Raw genomic sequence first — 27,708 nt, forward strand, 5'->3', positions numbered from 1 at the left:
AGTGACACGGACCTGCTTCAAGTGCATTCCCACTGCTTAAACATCCCCTTTTAACAAGGAAAGTATTTCCTGTTGGTGAAAAAGAGTATTTCTGGTTGGGGAACCTTTAGCAAGCGATCCTAATCTCCCACTTGTTTAACCCAAACAGAATTCTGGGACCAACAACATAAAACACTTTTACTTTCTACTCCCTTACAACTCAGAGACATTAGCATGCATACAACAAACCCAAAATAGTCTCAAGAGTAGAACCACAGTGTTGCTATAATCTTTCCTGCAAATTATGAAGTGTGAAATAGAAAGCTGAAAAAAAAAATTAGAAAATGAAATATTGATAGCAACATGTCAAAATTACAACAGTAAAAGTAAGAAAATAAACTCCTTGGTTGTCATCTGTCTGGTGCCTTTTTGTAAGTTCCTCTGATGCAATAACATCTTTTCTATTGTGATTCCAAGTTTGCTATTCAACAACATCCCAGGAAAAGCTCAGATTATACTGCTCATAAAATTGAAACAATGAGGTCAGTTTGAATTATGAGGCGAGGTTTTGTTTTGGTTTTAAGATTTACATAGGCATTCGAGAAGTTACTATAGGAAATTGCCACTGAAAACTTCACAGCAGGGAAAAAAAAAAAGAAAAATATAATTTACCTAATTTTTCATAAGATTCAATCAGAAGTACAACACAAATACAGTTTTTCATATTTTACCTTATAACTTTTCCAACTTTATTTTCTTTATTCACAGCACTCTTTCATTTACTGTATTTTATAAGTGATATGCACACAAGGCATTGTCTGATATTCAACTTGTAATTAATTACTACAATAAAAAGCACCACCAAAGCAAGATGGAAAAAAAAATAAAAGTCATTGCCACCCGTATGACTAAAATAGCAAACACTGATGGATATTGAACCTGAAAATATCAGTGCAGTTTCCTACAGCACCCTTCCACCTGACTTGAATTGTCACACCTGATGCTGGAGTCAGTGAAGAACGGAAAATTTTCTCCAGGAAGAACAGGTGAAAGGAGAGGCCCTACAGGATTCCCTGTCAGGACTCCCCAGGCTCATTCCAGTAAAGCGCCACTTTCCCACACCTCCCAAGCTGGACTGTCAACACAGAAATGATTCTGTATGAGCAAAATTATTTCCTTCTCATAGGTCTTATCTACAAAGAACTGCCACAACCAGAGTGTTTTGTGGTGCATTTCTTTAAAATGTGCCCAGATTAGCACAGCATGACCTTGGAATTCTCCCTTGTTCTGCTGAAGTTGGGATTGCTTTATTCCTCCCCATTCATTCTTGTCTTGCTGTTCAGTTCAGAATTGCAGTTACTAAGATAAAAGCATGCCTTGATAATATATTTTTTTGGTCTGATATTATTTTAATAACATGGTTTCAGTCATGGAAATTCTCTTCCTCCCTCTTTTTTTCCTTTTCTGACACATAAATGTAAAACAGAACCATCTCAAGTGCTATTATAATATCAAAACAGAAATCTCATGATAAACATTTTATGTGATGTCCCATTCCATCAGTGACATTATCTATCCATTACATACAATAATGGTACTAGAGGAAAAAGCGTCAAGAGAACAACCTTCTACCAAAAAAAAAGTCACCAACACCATTTCAAAATTTTCTCTTTCACAACAGGAGAATTTCCAGGATCTAGATTCACATCCAACTGAAAACCCTTCTGGGTTCACTTTGAGCCAACGAGTTCATTTCAGCACTCAAACCAAGATTTGCCCTGAGTTTACATCCTGCTTTTCTATTCTCCTTTCCTCTACCTAAGATCATCTTTTCTCTTCTCTGTTATTGGTTCATTCAGCTTTTCACTCCCATCTGCCTTATGTCACTTGAATTTCACTGCTTTCCTAACAGCTTGTAACTGGTCATTCAAGAACAGTGAAGCCAGGAAAAGAGAAAATTGCAGATTTTCAGTTCAACTTTAAAAATAAAAAAAGAACAGAAGAAACCAACCCTGAAAGACTAGTTACTTCAAGGTCACTACCTAAACATGACCAGCCCCCAAGCTTTAGTCTCGAAATAGAAATACTGTAGGCTTAGAAAAGAGCAAGGAACCTGATGAAAAAAAAAATCCTTTTGAAAAGTTTTTCATGATGTTTCAGAATAAATAGTTACAAGATTTAATCAAAGAAAAAATAAGCATTCAGGAACAGTGCTGTATCCCCTATAGCTCACACCTTGCATGATTCTCTCTCCAAAGCTGGCACATGATATCAGGGGTGATTTGTAATTCTAACTGGCCTTTTTCATTTGTACGCCTTTTAAATCTCACAACCCAGTATATCACATTAAGTAACAATCTGATGACAGATTTGTTACAAATTCAGAATTGATGTGTCTAAAGAAGAGATGGCCACATCTAGATAGCAGCAAAAACTACAAGATCCTGTAAGAATTTTGAGTCTAATCAGACTTCTGAAAACAGAAGTGTTTTTAAAATATCAGCAAGGTGTTTTGTTAGGAAGAATGTCAGTATACCAAATAAAACACAGAACTTAATGAGTTTCCATTATTTCAATGTATCTGTAAGCATTCCAAGCCTGCTAATATTTCAAGGTTCACAACATTCTGGTTTATGATAAAATTAAATCATACTAAATTTATGAGTGGAAATGGTCACAAGTTTTGTGAATGGATTTGAATGGGAGCAATTTTTAGAAATTAAGCTTCCTCTGCGCTGCTTGGCAATGACAAAATGACAAAATACATTTATTGATACAAAAAATTGCAAGAGGTAGGGTTTGCTTATTTGGGTTTTGGGGATTTTTAAAGTTTAAACTGTGATAGCATCTCAATATTTAAAAAATATAATTATCTTTTAAATCTGTACTACTCTTTCATAACACTTAAGCTGTATCAGGGAAAAAGCTTAAACAGTACTTTCAAAATAATTCAAGTGTAACCATCATGAGTTCCCTTCAAATATTGTTAGGCATAAATGGGTAAAGTCTCATACCAAGTAATGCCTTGCTTTATACTGGTATCCTGCAAATATGAAACCACATCAGAGTACAAATTTCTCTTGAAATATAGATTCTTGTTACTTCCTCTCAGGATGAACACCTAGCAGGTTATTGATCTGCTTCTGAAGGACACAGTGTTTATTATGTAGGAAACACCACTGCTGGGCACAAGTGTGAGAAATTAATGATGGTTTTGTAAGTGTCCACACTGTGGTGCTGAACCAGTGGGGCAACTGTCAATCTATATGATAATGTATCCCAAAACTTCATAAAATCAGTGATGTGAAGAAGCATTGATTTTTGAGCTAACCAGGATTTGTGAGAGACTAAGGCTAAAAAGTTTACTGAACTCAACACCTCTGTGTACACAACAGTTGCTTCATACTTGCATGATTTTTTTTTTAAAAACAACCAAACACACAGAAACCCTTCTCACAGAAACCCAAAAAGATTTCCACATACTGGTTTATTACTTGCTCACTGTTTGATCATTTTGTTCTTTCTCCTATTAATACCATTGTTAGAAACATGAAAAATGGATTCACTGCACTGTATTTCCAATTACATAATAATTCACTTATTATGGGGAGGAAAATGAAAAACAAGTGAACAGAGTAATTCTTTTATCAGTCTGTGCCACTGTGTATAAAAGTGGGTTCTGAGACTATGTTTTCTTAGACAAAAGGTGTGACACACTGCTGCTGTTGAAATGGAGACAACCACCTGCACAGAACTGAAGTCCTGCTACAGCACTGAAGCCAAATCACCCCACAATGCCAGAATCCTATTAGTCAGGTTTTTTATTTGAAATTACGCTCAGAAGCCTTAACAAAACTGTATTAAAATCAATGGAAGTTGTCATATTTTCTGTGAATGGTATTATTAAAAGGAAAAATCAATTCACCAGTCACTGATTCCTTTTAAAACATGGGCTTCCTTGTACAAACCATTATTAGTAAATGTACATTCCCTCCTTAATTTTGATGAAGAAATGTATCCTGCTATGCCTATGGAGAGGATATATTACTTGAAGATTCAATTTAAATCAACAAAAAACGACTGCTCTTACAAAAAAAAATCAATTGCACTTTGCTGAACTTCTTTCTATCAATGTATAAACTGTAATTTTGCATTGTTTGCTTTGACAAGCAGTTGCTTGTGTTTCCAGAGCCTGACACACCCACTTTGCTGAAACCAGGACAACTGCCAGTGAGTAGACAGAGGAGCCCAAAATAAACACCTACAAAAATCCTCTTCTGAAAGACACTCAACATGTATCTAACAGAATTTTATCCCAACATAGCAGAGATCTCTGCAGAGAGCTGGTGTCATGAGCTGGAACAGTTGCTCTGAAGCTTGATGATGTTAGGGAGGTTCCTCTTCACCTCCACAGAATGACAAGATCCAAACCCCTTCGTTTCTATTTTAACTAAGCTGAGTTTGCACTTTCATCACTCTATAGGATGGAGGACAAATTCCTGCAAATCCTTTTTTACTATTTTCCATCTTGAGTTCCTGTTTAAACATATGTGAGTTTAAACCTATGTGAGTGCAGAAAATTCCCCAGGTAAGAACTTTATGGTGATCCATATGAAGAACTTGATTCTGAGTATGTGCACCTGAGAGGACAGTGCTGGACACAGGACACTCAGACTCTACCACTGCCAGGCTGCTTGGTCACAAGTGATTGGTGCCGTGCCCAAAGTCTCATTTCTATGACCTTAAACTACACTAAAACACAAGTGTTCTGCCTCAGCCTGATGCATAAATTTGCTTTCTAAAAGCTCCCCAATACCAGTAATAAAAGAGCAAAAGAATTGTTTTTACAACTTCAAAACCATGGAAAAAATACATAAAATTAAATCTGATTGTTACAAATTAGCATCATTGTTACAGCTACCAGCACATTGTGGATTATTAATATTTCTTCAAGCTGTGCAGAAAAATCACATATAAAAACTATTTCTCTTTCGAAATTTCTTTCTGCTTCTCATCATTAAGTCTAATTTAAACTACTCGGAGCACAAACTTCTGTGACAGATTATGGCATGAAAAGTAAATTGTAAGATCAAACATAATATCTATCATATAATGCACATATAATAGTTTCCTGATAGTGATGCTAAAAAAACCCAAAACATGTTGAAAAACAGCTTTAGTCAAACTGAGAAAGTGCAAAGTTCCCCTTTAAAAGCAGAGAGGTGCATTTTTAAGTACGCTCAGCTCTCACACACGCAGGTTAGGAATATACTGTGTGATAGATTTTCCATACCATTTTCCTCGTCTGACTTATTCTCGTTGTCGGAGTCGGTGAGCGTGAGCGCCGAGTTCTCCCGGCTCGACAGGCCGGAGCTCCTCCTGGATTTGATGCCTCTGCCCCACAGCCTGATGGCATGCTCCGGGGACATCCCTCCCTCCGTGTCCGAGTCGGCGTCGGAGCCCGTGCTCAGGGAATAGCCCTGGTGCAGGATCCCGATGTCCGAGCAGTACCCGCTGCGGTGGGGAGAGGGCTCGCAGATCCCGAGTTCTGCAAGGGTGAAGTTTGTGCCTAGAAGGACAAGGAAAAAAAAAAAAAAGTCGTTTAAAAAGCTAGGGGATTTATTTTTAGCTTGAAAATATCAGACCTTTTTAAATTTTGCTCCATTCTGCAGTATATTGGTATATGTAAGTAGTCTGAATTACTGAAATCTCTGGTGCACTTATCTAGCAAGACTTAACCTTGAAAATATTGAATGTATCTAAAATAGACAAAATATACAAAACAAAGGTAAGAAAAGTCTCTAAATTTTAGGCTACTCTTTGGTCACAAATAATTAATCACTTAGGTATGTGATTAACATAAACCTCAAGAAAAGTGCTAATGACTCAACCTTCTTTAGTGTGTATGCAACCCCATATTTGTAGGACAGAGCATGAGCTTTGAAGTTATGCATTTGATCACTCAAAAAGATAATTTTTTAAAATGAAGCTTATTTTCACATACCCAAGTCTTTCACAGAGATAGTGAAAAGAATGCAAATCCATCAGTGAGGTAACATGGAACTTTGTCACCAATTTTATATTTATATTTGGTGCAATTGGTAATTTAATATCTGCTAAGGAAACCAAGATAGACCTTACATTGTAACTGCTTTCCCCCGTATTCCTAAAGAAAGAACGCATCGATACCAAAATCAGGAGGTCATTTGGTTTAAAGGCAAAACTTTCTGAGACAATGTCAAAACACGTGACCTTTAGCAGTAAATGATGACTCAGTGGACAAAATCTTATACATTTTTAAAGCACACAGAGTCCCCTCGGGTCCTCAGAAAGTCCAGAGTTGCTGCCTGATTTCTGCTTATGTGCTTGTTTCCTACAGTAATGAACAGTACAGTAAAAAAAGAAAGGAAAATATTCACTGGTCTCTAAGGCTTTCAAAGATTCTGAAAAGCAAAGTAATTTGAGCTTCATTACATTGGGCTAAAAACAAAAACCAGACTGAAGTTGTTGGCAATACAACTGCCAATTATTTAACTAATTTCTTAATTTACAGGCAAACCAGATCTGTGGTTTGTGTTTCTAAAACAGTAGTTTTATTTTATCCAAAATCCATTTCTATTTTCTCCTCTTCCTTTATATATTTGTCACAATGAAGCTAAACAATCAAAGTTCATACAGTAAATAAAACATACAAATAAAAGTCTTCTATTAATAAAGAGGGTAACTAGATTTTTTTTTTAAGTGTTAGAACTTCTTTCTCAGATTAACCAGGAAAGCTCACAGAGTTTTAAATCTATCTGGCTCCCCTTCCTGTATCAGCTCTCTCCAGTCTTGTATCTAACTGCCAAAGCACATTTTGGATAAGGGGTGCATGCACACATATAAAATGTAAAACTGGGGCCCAGCTTAAATTTATTCCTGAAGCTCACCATTTAAAGGAAGGAAATGGATTTCTTCTGGAAGCCTCACCTATGTCCTCAGCCAGCAATGACCAGGCCTGTGTGTGGCTCTGTCACCCTGAGGTCAAACAGTGACAGTCACAGCCCTGCAGTGAGACCCTGGCCAGTGCCAGGTGAAAAATTCTCACCAGATGATGCTTCTCAAGGAATGCAGCATTTAGTGGCAATATGTAAAATGAATATAAAAAGGCTGACATTAAAAAAGCTGGCTTGCTTTCATCAACACCAAATTAACCCAAACCCTTCTAGTTAGGAGCTTATTTTACCTGCCTCCTAATATTTAATGTAGTAATCAGAAATTTAGTGGTTTAGTCAAAAGCAGAGATCTCAACAGTCCTAAAAATTAGTTTCTCAAGTGCACTTCAATCTAAAGATCTTTTGCTTGGATTTTTTTTATTATTTTTGTAGTAAGTAGAGAATTCTAGCATGACAGATAAAGCTACTTTTAAGGAAAATGTAAACTTTAATCCTGTGCAATTTCAGTAGAAGACATTTAACAAAAACAGTTTGATTGATTAGAGTCTTGCTTTAGCCATATTAGCAAACTAAGGTTAGACTTATTAATAAAAAGGTCAGAATTAAACCAAAATGAATATAAAAAATGGACTGAACTGAATCACAGCAGCCCATAGCAGCCCACCCCAGAGTGGGTACATGTAGAGTATATGTTGACATGAGATACATGTTAAAATTACTAAACTCATCATGAAACTGAAGTTCTTCAAATTTTCTTGTTTGCTGGTGGCATGTCTACAAATACACACAAATAATGAATATATTAGCTTAATTAAGCTGTTGTACATACACAGTAAAACATTTTGATGATATTCTGTGGATTTTAACAGCCCTTACAAGCCCTGATTATTTCATTTTTATTAGCATCCTGCTCTTACTTTGTCTGAGGAAAATGGTAGAGGCACTGAAATACACTATTCACAAAACTCATTCAGCCATTTGAGTTTTATTATCTGGGAACTTGGCATTTTCCAGTAACTGACCAAATTTTAAAAAATTGAGAAGTGGATCATATCAAGAGCACAAATGGAATCAGGCTCTGAACCTCTGGGAAAGGATTTTCTATGCTGCTTCTCAGAAATCCCTTTATAGTCTTATGACCTGATGGTAGACATGAAATATTCCAGAAATTTCGCTGTCTAGTAAAGACATGTTCTTCACTGGAAGATTTTAAATTAGTTTTATACACTAACTTTTGGCATTTGCCTCTGCAAAATATTATTTGAGACTTTTCTATAAGGCAGCATATAATGGCAGAGCAATTTGTTCTTTGATAATTGGGTTTTTTTTCACATCTACGCACATATATGTATAAAAGAGGTTTTCAGATATGTATTTTACATCCAAAAATATAGAAACATATCTTTATAATTCCTGATACCTTCATAGCCCTTAATTTACTGTAAAGTCTGAGAAAAGGAAGATGGAAATACTACAATTATATTCTCTAGTCCTTTTCTTATTCTGGAACACATGCCTTGTTTTCCTAAAATGAAACTACCTTCATGCCCTGAATGACACAAGAACTGCTTCCACTGATGTATTCTCTCATTTACTCAGCCATTATTGCACAGTAAGGTATTAATGCCATCAGTAGACCACCCTTGTATATTCACATAGAGGATAAATAAAATCTGGTTGCACAGAAATAATTTGTCCAGTAATTCAACAGAATAAGTTGAGATGGAAGGGGAACATTGAGTCCAACTCCTGACCCTGCACAGGACAGCCCAACCATCACACCCTGTGCCTGGGAGCATTGTCCAAACACCTCTTAAACTCTGTCAGGCTGGTCCTGTGACCTCTTCCCTGAGACCCTGTTCTTGTGTCCAACCATCTGGGTGAAGAATCTCAGAATTTCAAATATCCAACCTAAACCTCCCCTGACACAATTTCAGCCCATCCCTTCAGGCCCTGTCACTGCTCAGCACAGAGAAGAGATCAGTGTCTGCCCCTCCTCTCTCCCTCACAAGAAAGGGGACCTTCTGTACCCTACTGTATATGGAATAAGGTCTCTCCTTATTCTCCTCTTCTCCAGACCAAGTGCCCTCAGCAGCTCCTCACATGGTTTCCCCTCAAAGTCCTTTCCCATCCTGGCTGTCCTCCTTTGGGCACCCTACTATCACTTTGCAGATGAAGCGTAGTCTCACAAAAGATGAAAAAACCCCAAGTCATTCCATATCCATTCAGCCCACCAGAATACTCCATGTGGAATCTTGATGACAAAGTTGAGCAAGAACAACTCAGCCCTCTTTGCCCCACTGCCAGCACAAACTGCAGCACTTATGAATTGGAGAGAGGAACCACAGGCACGGCCTGGCCTGGGGTTAAGGTTTAGTGTCACCTTCAAGGAGCATCATCCTTACAGCTCTAAGGGATATTGGGAGCTCAGGCAAAGCAAGACCTCATAGAAGACAAGCAAAGGCAGCAGGGCAGCAGTCCCGCTGCCTGCCATGCCCTGGGCCACAAGCCAAACTGCACTGCCAGCATGAGCAGGCAGGCAAGAGTGGCTTATTACAGTGTGAGACACCATCCCCTACACCTGGGGCTTGCAGGGAGCTGGGAGGAACTGAACTGCCCCTCCCTGAAATGTCACTTGCAAAGCAGGACTGAAGCGCACAGGCACAATCCATTCTTGCGCACTGGAAGCTTTTTTTTCAGATTGTTGTAGGATCTACTACCTTGCTGGTGACACTAAGAGAAAAGAGATAGATAGTGTCAGATCCTTATTGGTGGAAAAGAGAGAAACTTCTTTCCCTTGAAGAACACAGCACCAAAAATAGAAAGTCAGAAGGTTTTTGCTTTTTCACATGAAACAGAGATTAGCAGTCTCCATCCTCTGTCCCTTCATCCGCTCCTGCAGAAACTACTAGATGATTTTCATTAAAGGAAAGCAGTTAAACCCAGCTGCTCCCTTAAGGTGTACATAATCTCTCATACAAAAAGAGACCAGCAGTATTCTAGTTTAGCAGTGTAATATAATGTTTGTACTTGCTCATCATAGGCCATAATCTACATGCTGTGAATAGTCTCTCAATAGAATAGATGTTTTTCTTTAAATGAGGACATTACTTCTATTATCTCTTCAGTGCACTTCCATGTACAGAAATTCACTGTTTCAGTTATTTAGGATATAAACACTTACTAACAGTGCATTGAATTCAATGATGTACTACTGTACTCATTATCCCTGCTAAGCCTAGAAAGCATCACCATTTAAGCAAAGGTTACTTTCACTAACCCCTAGGCAGAGGTCTCATTTGGGTGATCACAAGTTGCATGAATTGCCCTTCTGAAGATTAATCTAATCCAGTTGTGATCGCTACAAGATGCCTCAGAGGAAGATCTCTGAAACCAGTAATGCACAGATAAGATAAATTTGCCTTCAACATGACATCAAGTTCAAGACTGGGCTAAGTCTAAAATCAAAAGGATAAATATCACTCACGGTCTTTGCTACTACAATCAATTACAGAAAGTAAGAATAACAAAAATAAATCTATTTAAGACATTCCCTCCTTTCTCAAGCTTTTGTTATGTTCAGAGCTATAATGATTTTGCTGGGAGGAGTACCAAAATCTCTAGAAGAGGTCTCTCTTCTTAAAAATCTCTAATGCACACTTAATTTTGCTCAATTCTTTATAAATTCAGTCTGCTTTGGTCCTTTCTGCCATAAACTGACTAGAAACAGCAAACAGAAATGTTTGTGCATGTTGCAATGCGTGGTTTGAATGTAAAGCTCATTTTCTAGCTTCTCCATCAATGACAGAAGAATTCTTTAATAATTTTTATAATCTGCCTTGCTCCTTTCTGACTCTGAGATGACCATGCTAGACTGCTTTTTGCTGGGGTAGAGTTCATTTTCTTCCCTGCAGCTGGAACGGGGCTGTGAGGGTTCAGCTATTGCTGAGCAATTCGTACACAGAGTCAGGGCCTCTTCCACTCTATCCCACCAGTTATACTTATATGGTGATGAACCTGATTTGGATGATATGCTGGCTTTGAGGAAACTATACATTTATGGCTTTCTGCTCAAGTGCTGATGTAGATTAAAGACAAAATCAGATTTGAGAAGACAATAGCATGGAGCTAGGTAGCAAACATAACTTAACTACCCCACATAGCCCACATTGAAATGCAGTTCTTCAGGCTAACACTTTACTTTCTTAGCCAATCTTTCCAACTTTTCCAAGCTCAGAGGAATGGTAAAAGGAGTACACCTTCATTTATTATAAAGGGATGTGTTATTCCTACCGACTGTCCATTCTCAAACCTGAAGGAGACAGATGTATGCAATTCTGTAAGCAATTGCTCTGCTTTCCTCTGTGCTTCACCCTTCTGTGCTCTCCCTGGGTGCACTTCTCCTCCTTGCTGATTAAGTGCCAGCAGAAAGAAAATCCCAGGCTGAGCCTCCCCTATTATTCTGTGTCTGGCAGCAGAATGCTGGGAAAGCCCTGTTCAGAGCTGACCCCACAGGCCAGCAGCAGCTCCTGGGCATACCTGAGAGCTTCCAGCACTTCTGTATTCAGACTCCAGTAAATCTGCTCTATTTCAGCAGAGATGCACAGACAGATAGAGGGGAAAGACTCCCAGACTTGGAATTTCCCATTCAAAGCATGGCGATACCTTGGTTTAACCAACACAACAGTCACTGAAGGCAACATGAGGGATTTTCTCCAGCATCCATCTTAGAACCAGTCAGATATTCCCTGTCCAGTCTAAAACCAAACTAACCCCAGGAGGCTAAAATTCAGTTCCTGTTACTTTCTCCATTACAAGCAGCAGAGAAAGAACAGAATGTGAAGCCTCATGGCAAATCATGAAGTCCTTGTAAACTCCTCAGCTCTGGTCCAAACACCATCAAAGTAATAGTGGGTTTTGGGGGTGGTGTTTAGGGCTTTTTTGTTTGTTGGGTTTTTAAAAGAATTTTATGAAAATAGAGTGCATATTTTCTATTCTCCGCCCAAAATGGATCAAACTGCAGAATAATTTTGTAAAATACCTATTTCCTTTTAAGAGATAGTGAATTTCTAAATAAAATCCATCACAGAAACAGAAGATTAGGAATTTCTGTGTACTTAAAGTGATAGCTAGCATAAGGAACACAGAAAGAATTACTTTCAAGTTGCTTTTGTATGTTAACCAACCTGCTCAACACATGATACTATCTCACACAAGCACAGTCACACAAGCACAGTATTTTCCTACAAAGGAATAACAACTGTAGCTCCATGGAAAATGCAAACTTAGTGAGTTTTAAAGACAATACAAGGAAAAAATGTAGTGCAGTCCCAATAGAGGAGAGCTACCATTTAGTATATGCATGTTTGCAATGCACACTTAGGCTCATTTGGCACAAAGTAGTAAAATAATTAAACCGTGATCCCACAGAATTTACTGGTCAGTTTTCACCAGTAAAAAAATGTCATTTTCACTTTATTCTAGCTCAGAAGATTTAGGTCTCCTGTTGCTAAAGCATTTTCAGTTATGTCAGAAAAAGACAGTGAGTTCTCCTTGGTATCCAGTTGACTCTCTCTCTCTCTATACATATATATATATATACTCATATAAAGTACTTTTTGGATAAAATCACTGTATGGCTGTTTATCTTCACTGATACACTAAACTGAGTTCAACTATTAAGAAAAAGCTCTATGAAAATGTAGTAAACAACCAGTGGATAAATGAACTGTTGATACTTTGCTGAATTAATGAAAAGCCTTTATCTTATTTTTATACTCTTGAATCAAGATTTAAAAAGTGACAAAAATAAACCACTGTTCATGCCTGGATAAATAAACTGTGTTCTCAAGAAACCGTAGAAGTCACTGGTAATAAGCTTTCATACTTCCCTAACTGTTTAATTGGGAACTCTCAAAAAACCTGAATCAGCTGTCAACACAGAAAAAACCTTAATTGTTTCTCTATACCTTGCTTCACAAGCTAGGAACACAGATAGTCTATATTTCATGAAGGTCCCCAGACACATACAAAGATTTCTGAGCACTAGCAGCTGTCAGCTCTTTAGTCAGGTGCTTCTTCACTGTAAATACCATGTCACTTAGAAATACTGGTAAGGTAAATTGTAACCTGTACAGTAGAATAAAAAGTTTAAACCATTACTTGGCTGAGAACTTGTGTTTATATTCTGAATTATGTTGCTCCTAACAGGTTTCAGAAATGAGAGATGCCAGCTTTAACTCTGCATTTCTAATCTTACTATGAGCACCATCAGTAGACCAATATGTATGACTTTCAGGACTGAGAAAACAATTCACCTAAAATGAAGACTTTCCAAAAAAAAAATCAAACATTTTAAACTGAGAACTGCATCAATTGAAAAAGTCACATAAAAATTCACATAAACTTCATGCCAAACTTGGAGAATAACGAAATTAAAATAATTTAAGTGCTATAATTTTGTAATAAAGATAACTATCTTATAAACAGGTATCAAGGGAAGCAGATGAAGCTCTTTGAGAAGTTTACCTACAAGCACCCACATTTTCTTTTATTCACCAATTACCTTCATTATATGAGAAGATCAGGAAACATCTGTGTTTATTTGACTGAATTATAATCTGCTTTCAGTTTTCCATTTTTAATCCTAATTAAATAATCAGCTATATTCATTGGCCAGTCAGTTGTATTAGGAGTGGATCTGTTGGCACCAAAAAATTACTGGTCCTCAACTTTGTTACAGACAAAATACACGCCCTTAATACAGGATTTCTTTCATCCTACCAGTGACTATTGTTTGCACACTGCACACACAATCCCAAGGAAACAAACACAGTGATCTGCCTTGCTGGCACACCCAGAGGTTGCAGGGCTACAGCAACAGCACTGCAGAGCCACCTGCTCCATTGCTGGAGCTCACTGCTCGTGCCAGGCATCTGAGGAGCTGTGGAGGAAGAACTATGATCTCCTCCCATGCACCTCTTCTGCTTCCCTACCTTGCAGTGTTTTCCAGGCAGTCACAACACTCTGCTATTTGATTTTGTTTTCCTAGTCCCTGTGTACCCACACTGAACACCAAGATTTCAGCCTGTTGCACTCAGCAGTGGTGCTGGCAGGCACGGGCTGTTCCAAGGTTCTCTTCCCACCTCAGCACCACAACTCCCCTTGGTTAATGTAAACTGCTTCTCTATTTCATCTACACTTCTCTCTGCTTCAGCGGTTTAGAATTTCAGTAGCAGTGAAATTTAAACTACTTTTCCCTTCTTCAATGAACAAAGACTTGCATTATGTGCCAATAAACAGGTTATAGATTCTGTTTATTCAAACTTTCTGCTGTTTGAAACTACATCTTTCTCTATAAAACTCCATTGGAACAATAGGACCAGTTGTTGCACTTCTGCTGTCCCTTCCGTCTCACTTTTGAAAGACTGCCAGGACTGACTTTATTGGTTAATAATAGAGGGACATGCAAGCATGCCAAAGAGTGAGTCAAGCTCCCACCATCACTTTGCATTATGTTTAACAGGTGGCAGTGTGCAATTCGCTGAAGAGGAATTATCAAAATATCTCAATTAGAACAAACGTTTTGTCAATTAATCCTTTATGTATGGGAAAATCTTGACCCTGATTTTCACAAATTGACTTTAAAAAGAATGATTTTCCCAAATATTCTGCACAAGAACCAGTTGTAATTACAAAAAATACTGCACTTGTCTGTCACTTTGTTCTGCAATAAAAAATTTTCAGCTAACCCCAAAATCTTTGTGAGGCATTATTTTAAAGAGATAATAGAGCAAATGCTACAAAATCAGACCAAAATTCAGTTGGTTTGAAAAAGAGCTACTGAGGTTGTGTTATCTGACTATTTTTAACACACACGTCATCTCAATTGCTAAGTGCCTTTACTTGCTTCATAAGTGCCTTGCAGATCAGGTGAAATGATAAATTCACATCTCACTGATAAAGGTCAAGTATGCCTAGGCAACATACGATTACATTATTATTTTTTTATTTATCATCATCATCATTATTATTTTTGCGTTTGCAGACTCCAATTACAGAACTCTTTGGATTTAGCAAGAGGGAGATTAGACTGGATTATTCATTAATCCTCTCACCAGTTCACACTTTTCAGCCTACCAACATTTTGCAGAGAAGCATTTTAGGCTAGTTCACATAATTCCCTTTTGGTTATATGGGAGTCACAAGCAGTTCTGAACCTAAAATCTTTGAAAGGGAGTACAGTCTATGTTAGGACAGCACTGGAGAATGGGGATGGGAAAAAACCCTCTCCTCTCTGCTGCTTACAGGATGCCTTGGATGAGAGCTTGTCCATCCTGCTCCCAGACTCTTCACCCATGACGTGAATACTGACAGCAGCACTGTCTGCTACTGCTGGACGTCTCTTGCCTGTGGCCTTGCAGTCACTGTCTTATCAGAAAAAACTGTGTTCTTAATTACCAGTGTGATAGGGCACATGAGCTAAGCTGGCTGGTGGCTCCAGGTGGCTTAAGCCACCATGACGGGCTCTGGATACTCAGATTTATCCATCACTTTCAGACTGATGAACTCTGATTCGGCTGAGCATATTAAAGCTTGCCAGCACCTCTATTTAAATTTCAGATTTGTGGTTCTCAAAGGCATTTACTTGTTCTATTTTCTTTTTTGTTATCTCTTTAAAGACTTCAGAACAGAGAACAGGCATACATGTCACAAAACTACCCCTGGATATAAGTTCTTCTACAACTTACTTTTGTTATGGGAACTGAAAGCAGAATAACTTTTATAGGGCTTTGGGGTCTTTTTTTGAATAGTTTCTTTCATTTGTTTGTTAATTTTTAACTGGGAATTTGGTGAACAATGTGCATGGATATAGAATCAAGGAGAGAACCATTTCATCCTTGAACAGGAAAGCCTGAGGAGAGAACCCTCCATCCGAAAAAGAGAATAATCCAAAAGTTTCCAAGGATTTCTGGCCTGGAAAGTCACAGCAAAAATCTATTGCTAAAATAATCAGAAGTGTAAAACTGAGATTAGCTGTAGTCCTCTAAATTATTTTAGGGATAACTTTAAGAAGTTCAAAGCAGTAACCCACAGATCAAGTCATTCAAATTCAAATATGTTCTCTGTAGGGGGAAAAGATACTCGTTTAGTTTAAATAATTTTTGGTAAAAATCAAGCCCTAAACCAGTGATATTTCTGTTGATACTTCTTAGTATTATTTATATGTAAGAACATGGTTGAAAATGAGCTTGGAAGTGAAGCTGTTTTCCAAATTGAATGTAGGATAAGATGCATAGAAAGCACGGGGCACAGGCTCACCCAAGTAAACACTGCCCTGCCCATGTGCACATCAGAGCTGCCAGGGGGGTGTGCAGGCTGGGGCTGCAGTGGCTGTGCCTTCACCTCACACGGTTCCCTGGACCAGTCACATCCAGCCAGAATTAGTAAAGCCTGACTTGAGAGCACTGGTAGCAGAAAACTTGTGAACAGGAAACTGGAACGAGCACCACGAGGCGTATGGGCTCTTCTAACAAACCCACTGGAGCTAAAGGAAAATGAGACAAACATTACCATTTGCTTTCCATTTCACCTAAAAGTATGGGGTTCAATTTTTGACCTATTTAACAATACTTGCCGCTTCAGAGTCCAACTGCAGGCACAACACACAGCAAAATGGGTAATACTGCCTAAAACTTGTTTCCATTTCAGACTAATGCCATTGCTTTTTTTAAAATCAACTTTTAAAATTCCTGCTATCAGGAAATGCCCTTTTCAGAGGGGAAAAAGAAACCTACACCAGTCTGCTCTTATGAATGCCTCAAGCCTTCAAAATTAGCAGTGAGAATTCTGTGGATACTGTATATTCTCATCTTAAGAGCAGATGTGGCACTGTATAGTTTTGGTATTAAGTACTGTCAAGGTTCCTTTCAAGCAAAGAACTATTTATCTACTTAACACAGAACATAACCAACTTTTGTAAGTTTTATATATTACATTTATTTCAAATGCTTGGCATTATTAATCCTTTTTATATTGTTAATATAAAGATTCTGCTTCAAAACCCCAGAAAGTTTATTTTTTTCCCTCTCTTTTTTGCATTGCATGCACTGATGAACTAGCCTGCTCAGCAAGCATTTAACAGATTAGACACTTGAACATGGTTTCAGGCAATGCTCTCTCATGTTTCTGCGTATTGCCTGATAAACACTTCAAAGTAAACCGCTCATAAATATGAAATGAAAAGCCAAGAAGTCGTTATGCACAGCTTTGAGATACAAATCTCTTTATTCCCCTCTGAAGTGGAATTTGATTGACATAATGAGTCATAGATCCTGTCCAGGGACACACTTGCCTTATCCCCTTTTCCTCAGGAGACAGGGAGTCTTTAAAGAAATCCACTTCAGAACTTTCTGATAGACAGCTCCAGGAAAGTTGAACACTACACAAATGTATTATTTTGTATTAATACCTATCTTAGCTGTGACATGTGTCAAAGATTGACTCCAAAGCCCCAGCACCTAACCCTGTAACAGGAGGCCAAATCCGAGATGTCCATTCTATCTCATTATCGTGGACACAGTGACACAAAGAAGAGTGCCCAGAGCCACAAGGGCTCGTGCTGAGCTGGGCTCTGTCCTGTGCTCATCCCCAGGGCCATTCTGTGAGCCTGCACTGCAGCAGCTCCATCCCCACCCAGGCAGGAACAGCTGTGTCCTGGTGGAGCTTCACAAGGAGCAGGTGAGCCCTTGTGCTGCTCCACCTCTGAGCCTGGCACCTTCCCTTCCCCTTCCCCTTCCCTGCCCCCCTCCTGCCCAGCTCTGTCCCCTGGACATGTCACACCCTGGGGCCAGAGCAGAGAGGGCTGCCAGGGATGCTCCCACCCGAGCAGTTCCACATTGCTGTGACCCTCATTAGAAGGCAGATTTATCAGGTACAGACCCCCACAGTCATTTCCCACAGTTCACAGGTCCGTGCTGTGAAGGAAATTAAGACTTTCATGTGAGAAGGAGCAGTTAAAACCATCTAGCCTGAAAAACCTCTGAAATGCTAATTTGGATATTGCTGTTAATAAATGATACCCATATAAAAATGACAAAAAACTATGTAATTGTTGGTCATTGCTATTCCACAAAATGCCTATTCCAATGAGAGTCAAGCTTTAAGCCACCACAGTGAAAATGCTGATCAGTAGTGCCATAAACAAAATTATAGTGCAATAAATTGCTACCCTACAATGTTATATTCACAACCTGCATTTGTAGTATTTGTGGAGGTTTTTAGAAGGAATCCAGAAAATATCTGCCTTAATTAAGATGCAACTTCTGGCATTTGATTTGCTAGCCATGCTGTATGCATTAAATTTTCCATTGTTACTGGCTTTTGTTAGTCTCTACTCCCTATGAAATAATCATACATAAAGTATACAAGATCCACCACTTACAACTTGGCTTTCTTTTGTTAGTGGTAGTGCTATTATTAGTGTTTTACATGAGCCATTCACATGATTTATACAATAACACATACATCATTAAGATTTAAAAGGCAACAGTAAAAAATTTGATTAATTTGTGGTGCTCAAAATGCACTCAATTTTTTTTTATTTTGCCAATAAAAATGAAAGGCTAATATCTACAAAAAGCACACAGTAAAACAATGAAATGGAGAGAAGGCTAACTATTAGGAGGACTGAATTTGTATTACATGTAAATAATGAAACATTAAAGTCTAATTTTGCAGTGAAAGGCTGAAAGGGAGATTTAGAAGCTTAAGATTATAGAAAAACCACAATGTGGTATTGCCCTCCATCTTCAAAGAGCACCTTCTCAATCCTCAGTCATTGAGATTACTCAGACATTGTTTTTCCCTCTGAAATGTTTCTTGTTAAAAACTTTTAGTGTTGTTCGTTATTGTTTGCAAATTGCAAACACATTTTGACCCTGCTGTATTGCAAGCACTCTTCCTTCTCAGACGTGTTAATGGCCTGTACTGCTTCTCTAATCAGTGGCAAGCAATAAAAAATTACATCAAAATACAACATGAATAGGAACAAATACCAAGCAAAATAGGCAAGTGCTTGAAAAAGCCCAGAACTAAATCAAAGCTTATGACTACAAGCAGGCATTCTCCCATTTATAAATTACAAATTTTTGCCCCAATGACAACTTTTTGTAAGTATTTTGAATATTTGTGAAGAATCACTGCCATACATAGAACTAGGGAATTATGGCCATGTACCTTGGCACATATCTGAAAAAACTGTCACACTCATGTATTAATTTCAACATGTGTATTATTCCAGTGTAGTGTTGATTGCCAAATGAAAGGCAAATAAGGCATCTAAAATATTTAGAATTACAGTAATTTCACGAATACAAGCCGCAGCAATTTGATAAAAATTTTGGTGGAAACCCGGAAGTGCGGCTAATATTCGAGGGTGGCTAATACATGAACAATATTCTAAAAGCTGCCAACACGGAAGTGAGAGCCCGTGGCAGCCCCAAGCCAAGCTGGAGCCCGGCCGGCCCCGGCAGAGGTGGGAAAGCCTGGCAGAGGCGGGGCCAGCAGTGTGGGGGGCGGGCGGCAGAGCCTGAGCCAGCAGGGCGGGGCAGGGAGGGCGGCAGAGCCCGGGCCAGCAGGGCGGGGGAGCCCGGGAGAACTGGGGCTAGCAGTGCAGGGGAGCCCGACTGCATAGGGGAAGATAGCAGAAGCAGGAAGCCTGGCGGCGCGGGGCTGCCCAGCGGCGGGGAAAAGCCCCGTAGAAGCAGGGCTGGCAGTGCACGGGAGCCACACTGCATAGGAGAGGACAGTTGAAGCAGGAAGCCCGGCGGCGCGGGGCTGCCCGGCGGCGGGGAAAAGCCCCGTAGAAGCAGGGCTGGCAGTGCACGGGAGCCCAGGAGAACCGGGGCTAGCAGCGTGGGGGAGCCCGGTGGTGCGGTGGCCAGCAGTGCCGGCCAGGGCGAGCCAACATGGCAGCGGCGGTGCAGACGGGAGCGGGGAGCCAGGGAGTCTGGCAGCGGCGGCGGCAGCAGCACCGCCCGCAGGGCAAGCAAACGCAGCAGCGGCAGTGCAGACTGGAGCAGGGAGCCTGGCGGCGGCAGCGGCAGCAACACCGCCCGGCCGGCCCAGCCAAGCCGTAGCGCCGAGCCGGGCCATCCACCCCTGTTGGCAACCATGAGCGGGCCGAGCCTGCCTGGCCCCGCCCCGAGCCAGTAAACCCCGCTATGCCGTGATCCTGTTACTAATTGGCCAATTTGTGAAAGCTGTGCACGGATTCTCGCTACGAACGAAAGTGCGGCTAATATTCGGGGTGCGGCTTATCTATTGACAAAGACAGCAACATTGTCGAGGCACCGGAAGTGCGGCTTATACTCCGTGCGGCTTGTATTCGTGAAACTACTGTACTCAGTCTTCACAAGACCTTCTGCAGCATTCACAATTCCTACACAATCAATATTACACATTACCAGTAAAATTACTTCAAAAATGAGCTAACGCCTGTAAAAATTTTTTTTTTTTCATGATAACTATCTTAGAATAAAGCATGTTTCCATAAACTAATGTTGTTTTAAGAGATTGCACCGCTGTTACTGAGCTTTCATTACAAGATATGAAATGTTTGGATGGGGCTTCAGGCCGTATTAGGTATTCTGATGAGGTGAATAAGCACAGCTGCCACTCACACCCTTGGCCCTGTCAGTCACTTCAGCACACTGAAACCAAGTTGGCAATGGGAAAGGAGCTCCTCAGAGATCTGCAATTGCTGCTTGACCTGCAGCTGAAAAGCAAGTGCTTTGCTCACTAGATCTATTAGCCCTTTGACTTCATTCATTCGTTCATTCATTACGTATTCACATAAATATATTGCTAAAGTGAGTGATTAATTCAATTTCTTTGGTGAGAGTGCTAAATTCTTGAAGCCTCTAGAATGACTATCCATGGAGGTTCCAAAACATAACTGGTTATCTATCATTTGTAGTTAGAAAATGGCAAGGGCCACCAAGTTGTTGTTTCTTTTTGTTTCTTTTACTTTTTCCCTCTTCAGCTTCTCTCCAGGAATAACCTTTTCTTGCTGCACCATAGTGTCATGCACCATGGACACTAAACCAATCATCATCTCTATCCATTTTTATTCAGTCATCTTTGTACTGGAAGCCTGTTCAACAAATCAACATCCTTCCATTTCATTTCTGTGTTTCCCAGGTTTGACATCAACACAACAGCTGAAATAACAGCTTAAACACTGCAGGAGTTAAACAACCTCAAAGAGAGGAAGAAACCCCAGAACACTTTTGCACACACTGCTGAATTCTCCCCTCTATTGCTGGACAGGACCAACAGATTTTTTAAATTGTCTAAGAGGTCAGTGTGTAACAAGGAGTCTGGAAAGCATTCTGACAAAAACAATGGGAATCTGACCTGACAGTCCATTGCTTTTACATGAAGAATGCCATCTTTTTTCCTTCTGTTTTACATTCTGATTATTTCCTTCTGATCTATTACATCTTTGCATCTTCTGTTCCAAGTACAGCACTGTAATGAAAACTCTGTACAAAGCAAGTGTCCAAACTAGAACCAGAAATTCTCTTCCAACCATGCTGACAATTTTCTTCATTTGTAACCAAATAGAGAATATATATAGTCACTTTTTGTAAATTAAGGTTGTGTTAATCAAACAAGGACCTCATAGCTAGACATAATGGGGTAAATGAACCCAAATTTTGGGAACATCTATAAAGGCTTCCTTCCCAGCTTAAGTCTCATTCTGAGAAAAGAAGGAATACCTTTACGAGTATTATAATCAATTCTAGCTTTGCATGCTGGAACAGTTGTAAGTATAAGAGATAGGCTCTGTCTGCTGGTTCCCTCATCTCAGTGGCTTTGGTTCTAAACACCAAAAATAGACACAAAAATGCCAATAAAACCCCCAGAACTCTGCAAAATATGCAAAGAGGAGTATTTCCCTTTTGAAGGTGCTGGCAATGCTGACATTCATTTCCAGTGCACACAGAACAGTTGCAGCTCAGTCCTATGAAAAGGGCAAGAGCATTTTCAATTCATGCATATGCTTATATCTACAAAAAAGTTCTTCCCATTTATGCCAATTGCTAAAAATTATTAACTTAGCTAAAAATTTCTGATGAAAAGTCAAACATTCAACAATGTTGTAAGTCCAAGCTTATTTGAAAAGTAGCAACCAAATGGAAGGATATGTTTTTTAAGTCAAACTGGGAAAAAAAAAAAAGTAAAACATAGGTAACTCTGTATATTTCTTTGCCATTTTTAACAGTGACACACATTTTCTAGTAGCCTCAGCTCAGGAAACAATTAGTTGTGGACAGAAGCAGCTTCCTTGGAGGAGCTGCCCTGCACAGCTGTCTGAGCAATAGCCAACAACAAGCTCCCCATCACTCCAAGCCTGCCTTCTGACAGCCTGCATTTCAGTGATGGAAAGCATGATCCTTCCTACACAGTATGCACTGCACTATGCATTTAGTCCTTGGAGAGCTTTCAGAATGAAAAGACCATAATTATTACTACCATCATTATTATTAATGAAAAATACACATGTAAAATTAGGTTTCAAACACAGTGTTTTATAGCCCCTATTTGTCTCTGTGGACACATGCCATAATGGCTTTAACAGACCTTTAACACTCACTGACTAATTAATCTTTACACTCAGGACCCAGCACTGAGTTTTATTCAGTAAGGAGCAGAAAATAGCATCTGTGGATTGGGCTTGCAAGGTCCACTGCATGAATAAATTGACAGGCTACAGGAAGAGTTGGCATTAAACAGCTCCTCTCCTCCCCTCAGTACTCCTGTAAGAGCCTTCACCAGCCACTGAAGCTTCTCTTCACAAACTCCTCACATACAATTTATTTTTATTTCCTGAAGTGACTCTTTTCAACCTTACAGGGACTCAGTCTTCCAAATACATTGACATTGATAGGAAAAAATATTACAGGGACTAGATATCACTTTAAAATAGAATATACAACCAAAGTATGCACCAGAAAATTCAGTTTGACTATGGAGAGCACAAACGAACCATACAAATTAATAGACCTCAGCAATTTGTCAGAAAAACCTTTAGGCTTTCATTTCTAACTCAGATAGGTTCTAAATATGAAAAAGCACAGGGAAAATATTCTGCAAAAAGAAAGCACAAAGAGAAAATACACCACGCAATTTCTTAATAGAATAAATTCAATCTTTGCTCTTCTTAAAAGAATTTTAAAGGTTTTGTAAAAGAATAAGCATATAGGGATAAATTTCCCTCAGCTCATTTGCATGATACAGTTATAGGCAATATAGCCTACCCAGAGCCCTGCCTCACTTTAGCTGCAAAGCCAGGCAAGCAGAACACCATCTTCAGTTACAAAAAAATAAAGTATAACGTGTTTACCAGTCAAGCCTCAGTGGTAGAGATTTCATCAAGATAAAATTACAAGTATTCTGATTTTTTTTTTCCCAGTATAGGTAAATCCTGGTAACACTATGAAATTCCAGAATATGGTATCTGTTTCACTCTATGAAGCTAACTTCAAGAACAGCTTAATCTATTTCTTCTCTAGGTAAAATGACATTAGGAACCAAGCCTTGTGAGCTGCAGCACAGTAAGCAGCACTCATTTTGAGAGTCAAAACAACCTCCCTAGGCTGTTGCTTTAGCCAGGAAGGTCACAGATCAGTTATGGTGTATTTCTTACAACAAAGCATTTATTTCTCTGTATGCCTGTAGAGATAATACTTGTCAGATTAGCTCTTTTTCTTTGGAATTCCTCACCACTGGTTTAGTGAGTCTGTGTTTCCCAGCAGAGGGCTATTAATTAAAGTCCAGTAGGACTCAAATCTGAGCTTATTAACGGTTGGATGGACCCAAGTAAAAACACATCTGCTCCCACACCTCACCCTCCTCTCCTTACTCCCCTTGTTCTTCCTCACTTGTTGAAGCACATTTTCAGTTTCCCACCATAAATTCCACAAAATCCTCCCTATCAATGAGCCATATCCTACTCTCAAGCCACCTCTAAGTGATTTCTCAAGCTTAAAGAAAGGACAGGGAGGTGAATCAACTAGGAAACAAAATCCTCATCTGCCAGCGTTTGATCAGTTACAGCTTATGGTTTTATCTCCCCAAACATTTTCCCATTATTAAAAAAAAAAAAAAAAGAAAGAAAAAAGAAGGAGGCTTGCAATGCTCTATGTGCTCTATGTATCAGTACATGTAAAAAAAAAAAAGAGTTCAGAATTTAATAGGATTTTATAGGGACTCAGCTTTGTGAATTACAGTAATATAAAAAAAATCTAAAGTAATTTCTATTTGATTTGAATCCATTTATGTATGACAATATCTGCTATAATCTGACAGGAACAGTCCAGCTGAAGTTGCAAGGACATGAAACTGGGAGTTGGCTCCCTTCCCACTTAACCTGCAATCATCCCAAGTGGGGGAGGAAAGTTACCAGGCACTGTGTCAACCTTCCCTCCTGCTTTGGAATTAAAAGAAACAGTGGTATGAAAAAATATCCATTAGATTAATTTTTACTCAGATTAACCATTTACTCAAAGGTCATGTTTAGGCTGAATTCTAAAGAGCAGCACATTATGCATCCATTTTACAGGCAACATGGCATAGAAATAGTCCCTGTGTGAAGAGACCCATCACATTCATCAGGACTGAAACAGCCCTTGCCGTGTGTGTCAGAAAATTAAACACGAGGAAAACACAATTCCACCATAAAAAAACGCTGGAAAAAAAACCAGCTGTGTAATTCCACTCTTTTTGTCCAGTTCAGTAGAAACATAAAAACTGAGCCACAACATAGTATTTATATGATCCCACATATAATGAAGGGGATGGTTCAAGACAGAAAAGGGAGGCAGGTCAGTATTAAACCATAAACTTGACTTCTGCACCCTCCTTCCACAGCCTGACCTTCCCTGAGACAGTTTCCTGGCTGGGGAAGAACAAGCTAATGGCTGCTGTGAACCTACAACTGCATTACACACAGTCCTAAGTGGTACAGAACTGGATCAGATGCACCTTGATTCCTTCTGCTTCTTGTACAGGAACTGAAAAGAGGCAGTGACCCTTGGAGCTAAATTTGTTAATGGCACCTCCAAACTGAAGGAGTAACAGGGTTTTTTTTCAGGTTAGAAATTATTGGTAAGTTACAATGTAATGGGCATGACAAAGAAGTTAGCTTAGATTTCTTGGTTTTGTTACATATGTTCTGAATAGAAAAAAAAATCATCAGATGTCACATAAAATGTGTCAGAACACACACTCTTCATAGAGCAGTGCCATTAAGGTGATTACATAGTGGGCTTTTATTTACTCAGAATATATTGAATTATTATTTGCAAGCACCTGAACAAATATTTGCCCCCATCCCGGGACACCAATGTTCTGAAGCTGAACATCATTTGCAGCCATGACTGTCACTGGGAACGGGAGCCTGACTTCTGTGGGGACTTGTGCATGGCATGGTTGCTTTGTAATGCCTGACAGCTGGGATCTTTATAAACCTCAATTATCTGTGTTTGTGTCTGGGTAGGAATTTAACTGCACAAACCCAAAAAGTTAAAAAGTGAAGATTAAACTGCTACGTATATCTACACAAATGCTGATTTTTAGAAATGTATTAGCTTTTCTAAAAATCAACTGAAGTAAGGTCACTAAAATCATGAATAAGAGTGAATTAATGCAGTTTAACTACTGCTTTAAACCCATATGATTTTATATTTTTTCTCAGTGTCTTCATTTAGATACACCTGTACTTGAATTTTCTTGGTGGCACTGATAATTAGAAGCACTGTCCCCATGTAAAAGATTTCGACTTTTATGAACATATTCTTAAATTATGTATGAATGAGGTTGTTTTCTTTAACCATGAACATTTCAAATTACTTGGATTTTAAAATACTTATTGCATGCATTTTTTCTAAAGCTCTATGAATTCTAAAGACTTCATCCTGTCCTGCAGAGCTACCTGAGGATAACTCATATTTTCTTACATTCTCAATATAAATGGAAGGATAAGAAAACTCCTCTCCACAGACAGATCAGACTGGCCATCACACATATAATTCATACATACATATTTAGCCCATATTTAAATTAAATCATGCTTTGTGAATATACTGAAGTATCACACAGAGAAGAGATTCCTACCATTACCCTCTGTGATACAGATCAGAAGAGAGGATTATTGACCAAAGGACAACAACAAACTCAAGTCCTGTATTTTCACTTTACATTTTAAATCAAGGTTGGCTACACAATTTTCTAAAAGGAATGTTTATTTTTGACAGGTAGATGTACTTTGAATTTCAGAAAACCAGAAATTCATCTTGTTACAGGTTTTTTATTTAACGCTATGAAAGATTTACAGCACTTGGAAGGATATTATAATCTGAATAAACCCATCTAGAAGACATAGCTACTTCTTTTTTTTTTGCTAAACACTATAAAAATTGTTCATGGGACTACAAAATATACTGGTACAAGCAATCTAAGAAAGAAGCAAGTGACCGCAACAGCACACTCCAAACACAATTTTTCTTGTGCACTTGAACCATGAAGGAACTCATCGACTGTTAGAACAAAAATTCCTCTGATACAGGCCAAGAGTGGCTGAAAACCTTGTGCTAGACCTTCCCAGTGTGAAGGGGGCCACATCCATGTCATGGTGAACACAGGCCCTTCTCTTTCCTCGTGAAACAAGGAGATCCGTGTGCTGCTCAGGGGCTGCACTGCACCTGTGGCCCCTTCCCAATGGAAAACTGATTCATAATCAGATCTCCTGGCACCAAAAGATGCTCCAAGTAAGACAGTACCACTATCGTGAACCTGTGGTCAATTTTCAGAGTAACACTCCGAGGATCAATAAAAAATTCTGTCTCTGGAAAAGATCCTCCATAGTGAATCCTGGGTTTATCCAACAAGGCAAAGTCTCCAAACATGCTCAGTCAAATACTATTGACATTTGTCTAGGAGTCACCCCAGGGAGATAATAAACCTGGATTCACAATGAAAGATGTGGTTTTCACTGACTTCTGAGATGTTATTCACACTTAGGATCAGAGTTAGATGACTCATTCCTAAAAATTTGTGCAAATTCAGCTCACTTCTACTCTTCTCCCCTTCTCCCATTTATTTCACAGCTCATATCTAAGGTGTGAGAGCCCCCACTGAGCCTCCACTATTGTCTCTCTTGATGCTTGCCTTTTCTATTTCTTTGACTGTCTTTTGTTCTCCCCAATCCAGCAGTTTCAGACATCTTTATTAAATAAATTATATCGATAAAGCTGCTTGAACAGGAGTAATTACTATGTTAATAAAACCCAGTAAATTAATGTCTTTGACTTCATCTTTGTATTTTTTAATTCTATTTTGCAACTACAAATAAAGGACTCTAATCTTTATTTTTCTAAATTATTATTGCAGTTTTTGCAATGGATAAATGCAATATGTATTTTCCAGAAACACCAGAAAATTAGATGAAAATAAGACACATGGAATTAACTGAAGTGGAACTCTCCCTTTTGATGGATGGCTTGAAGTCTCACTAATCAAAGAAGTTTGCAAAATAATTTCTGATTATTGAAGAATACACGCTACACAGACAACAGAAAGTGAATGGAAAAACCAACAGCGGAAATATTAGCTAATATAAATAAAAATGGATTACTAATCTAAGTGCAAAGATTTTTTTGACTTTTTCAGCTCACAATGTTATTCATGCCCTTGAGCAACTCACTTAATCTTTTTTCTCATGCACTTT

The 27,708-nt window shown here is 38.9% G+C and overlaps 1 protein-coding gene across 16 annotated transcripts in view; it reads right to left on the bottom strand.

Moving 5' to 3' along the window:
- Window positions 1-27,708, bottom strand: part of TENM2 (teneurin transmembrane protein 2) — a 619,293-nt gene that overhangs the window by 438,361 nt on the left and 153,224 nt on the right. For all 16 annotated transcript variants that reach the window (XM_033073572.2, XM_033073571.2, XM_033073569.2 and 13 more), the window contains exon 4: window positions 5,273-5,548. In XM_033073572.2, the coding sequence (XP_032929463.1) occupies window positions 5,273-5,548 (276 nt within the window). The remainder of the gene's footprint in view (window positions 1-5,272; window positions 5,549-27,708) is intronic.

Source organism: Catharus ustulatus, chromosome 15, assembly GCF_009819885.2.
Source record: "Catharus ustulatus isolate bCatUst1 chromosome 15, bCatUst1.pri.v2, whole genome shotgun sequence".
NCBI lineage: Eukaryota > Metazoa > Chordata > Aves > Passeriformes > Turdidae > Catharus > Catharus ustulatus.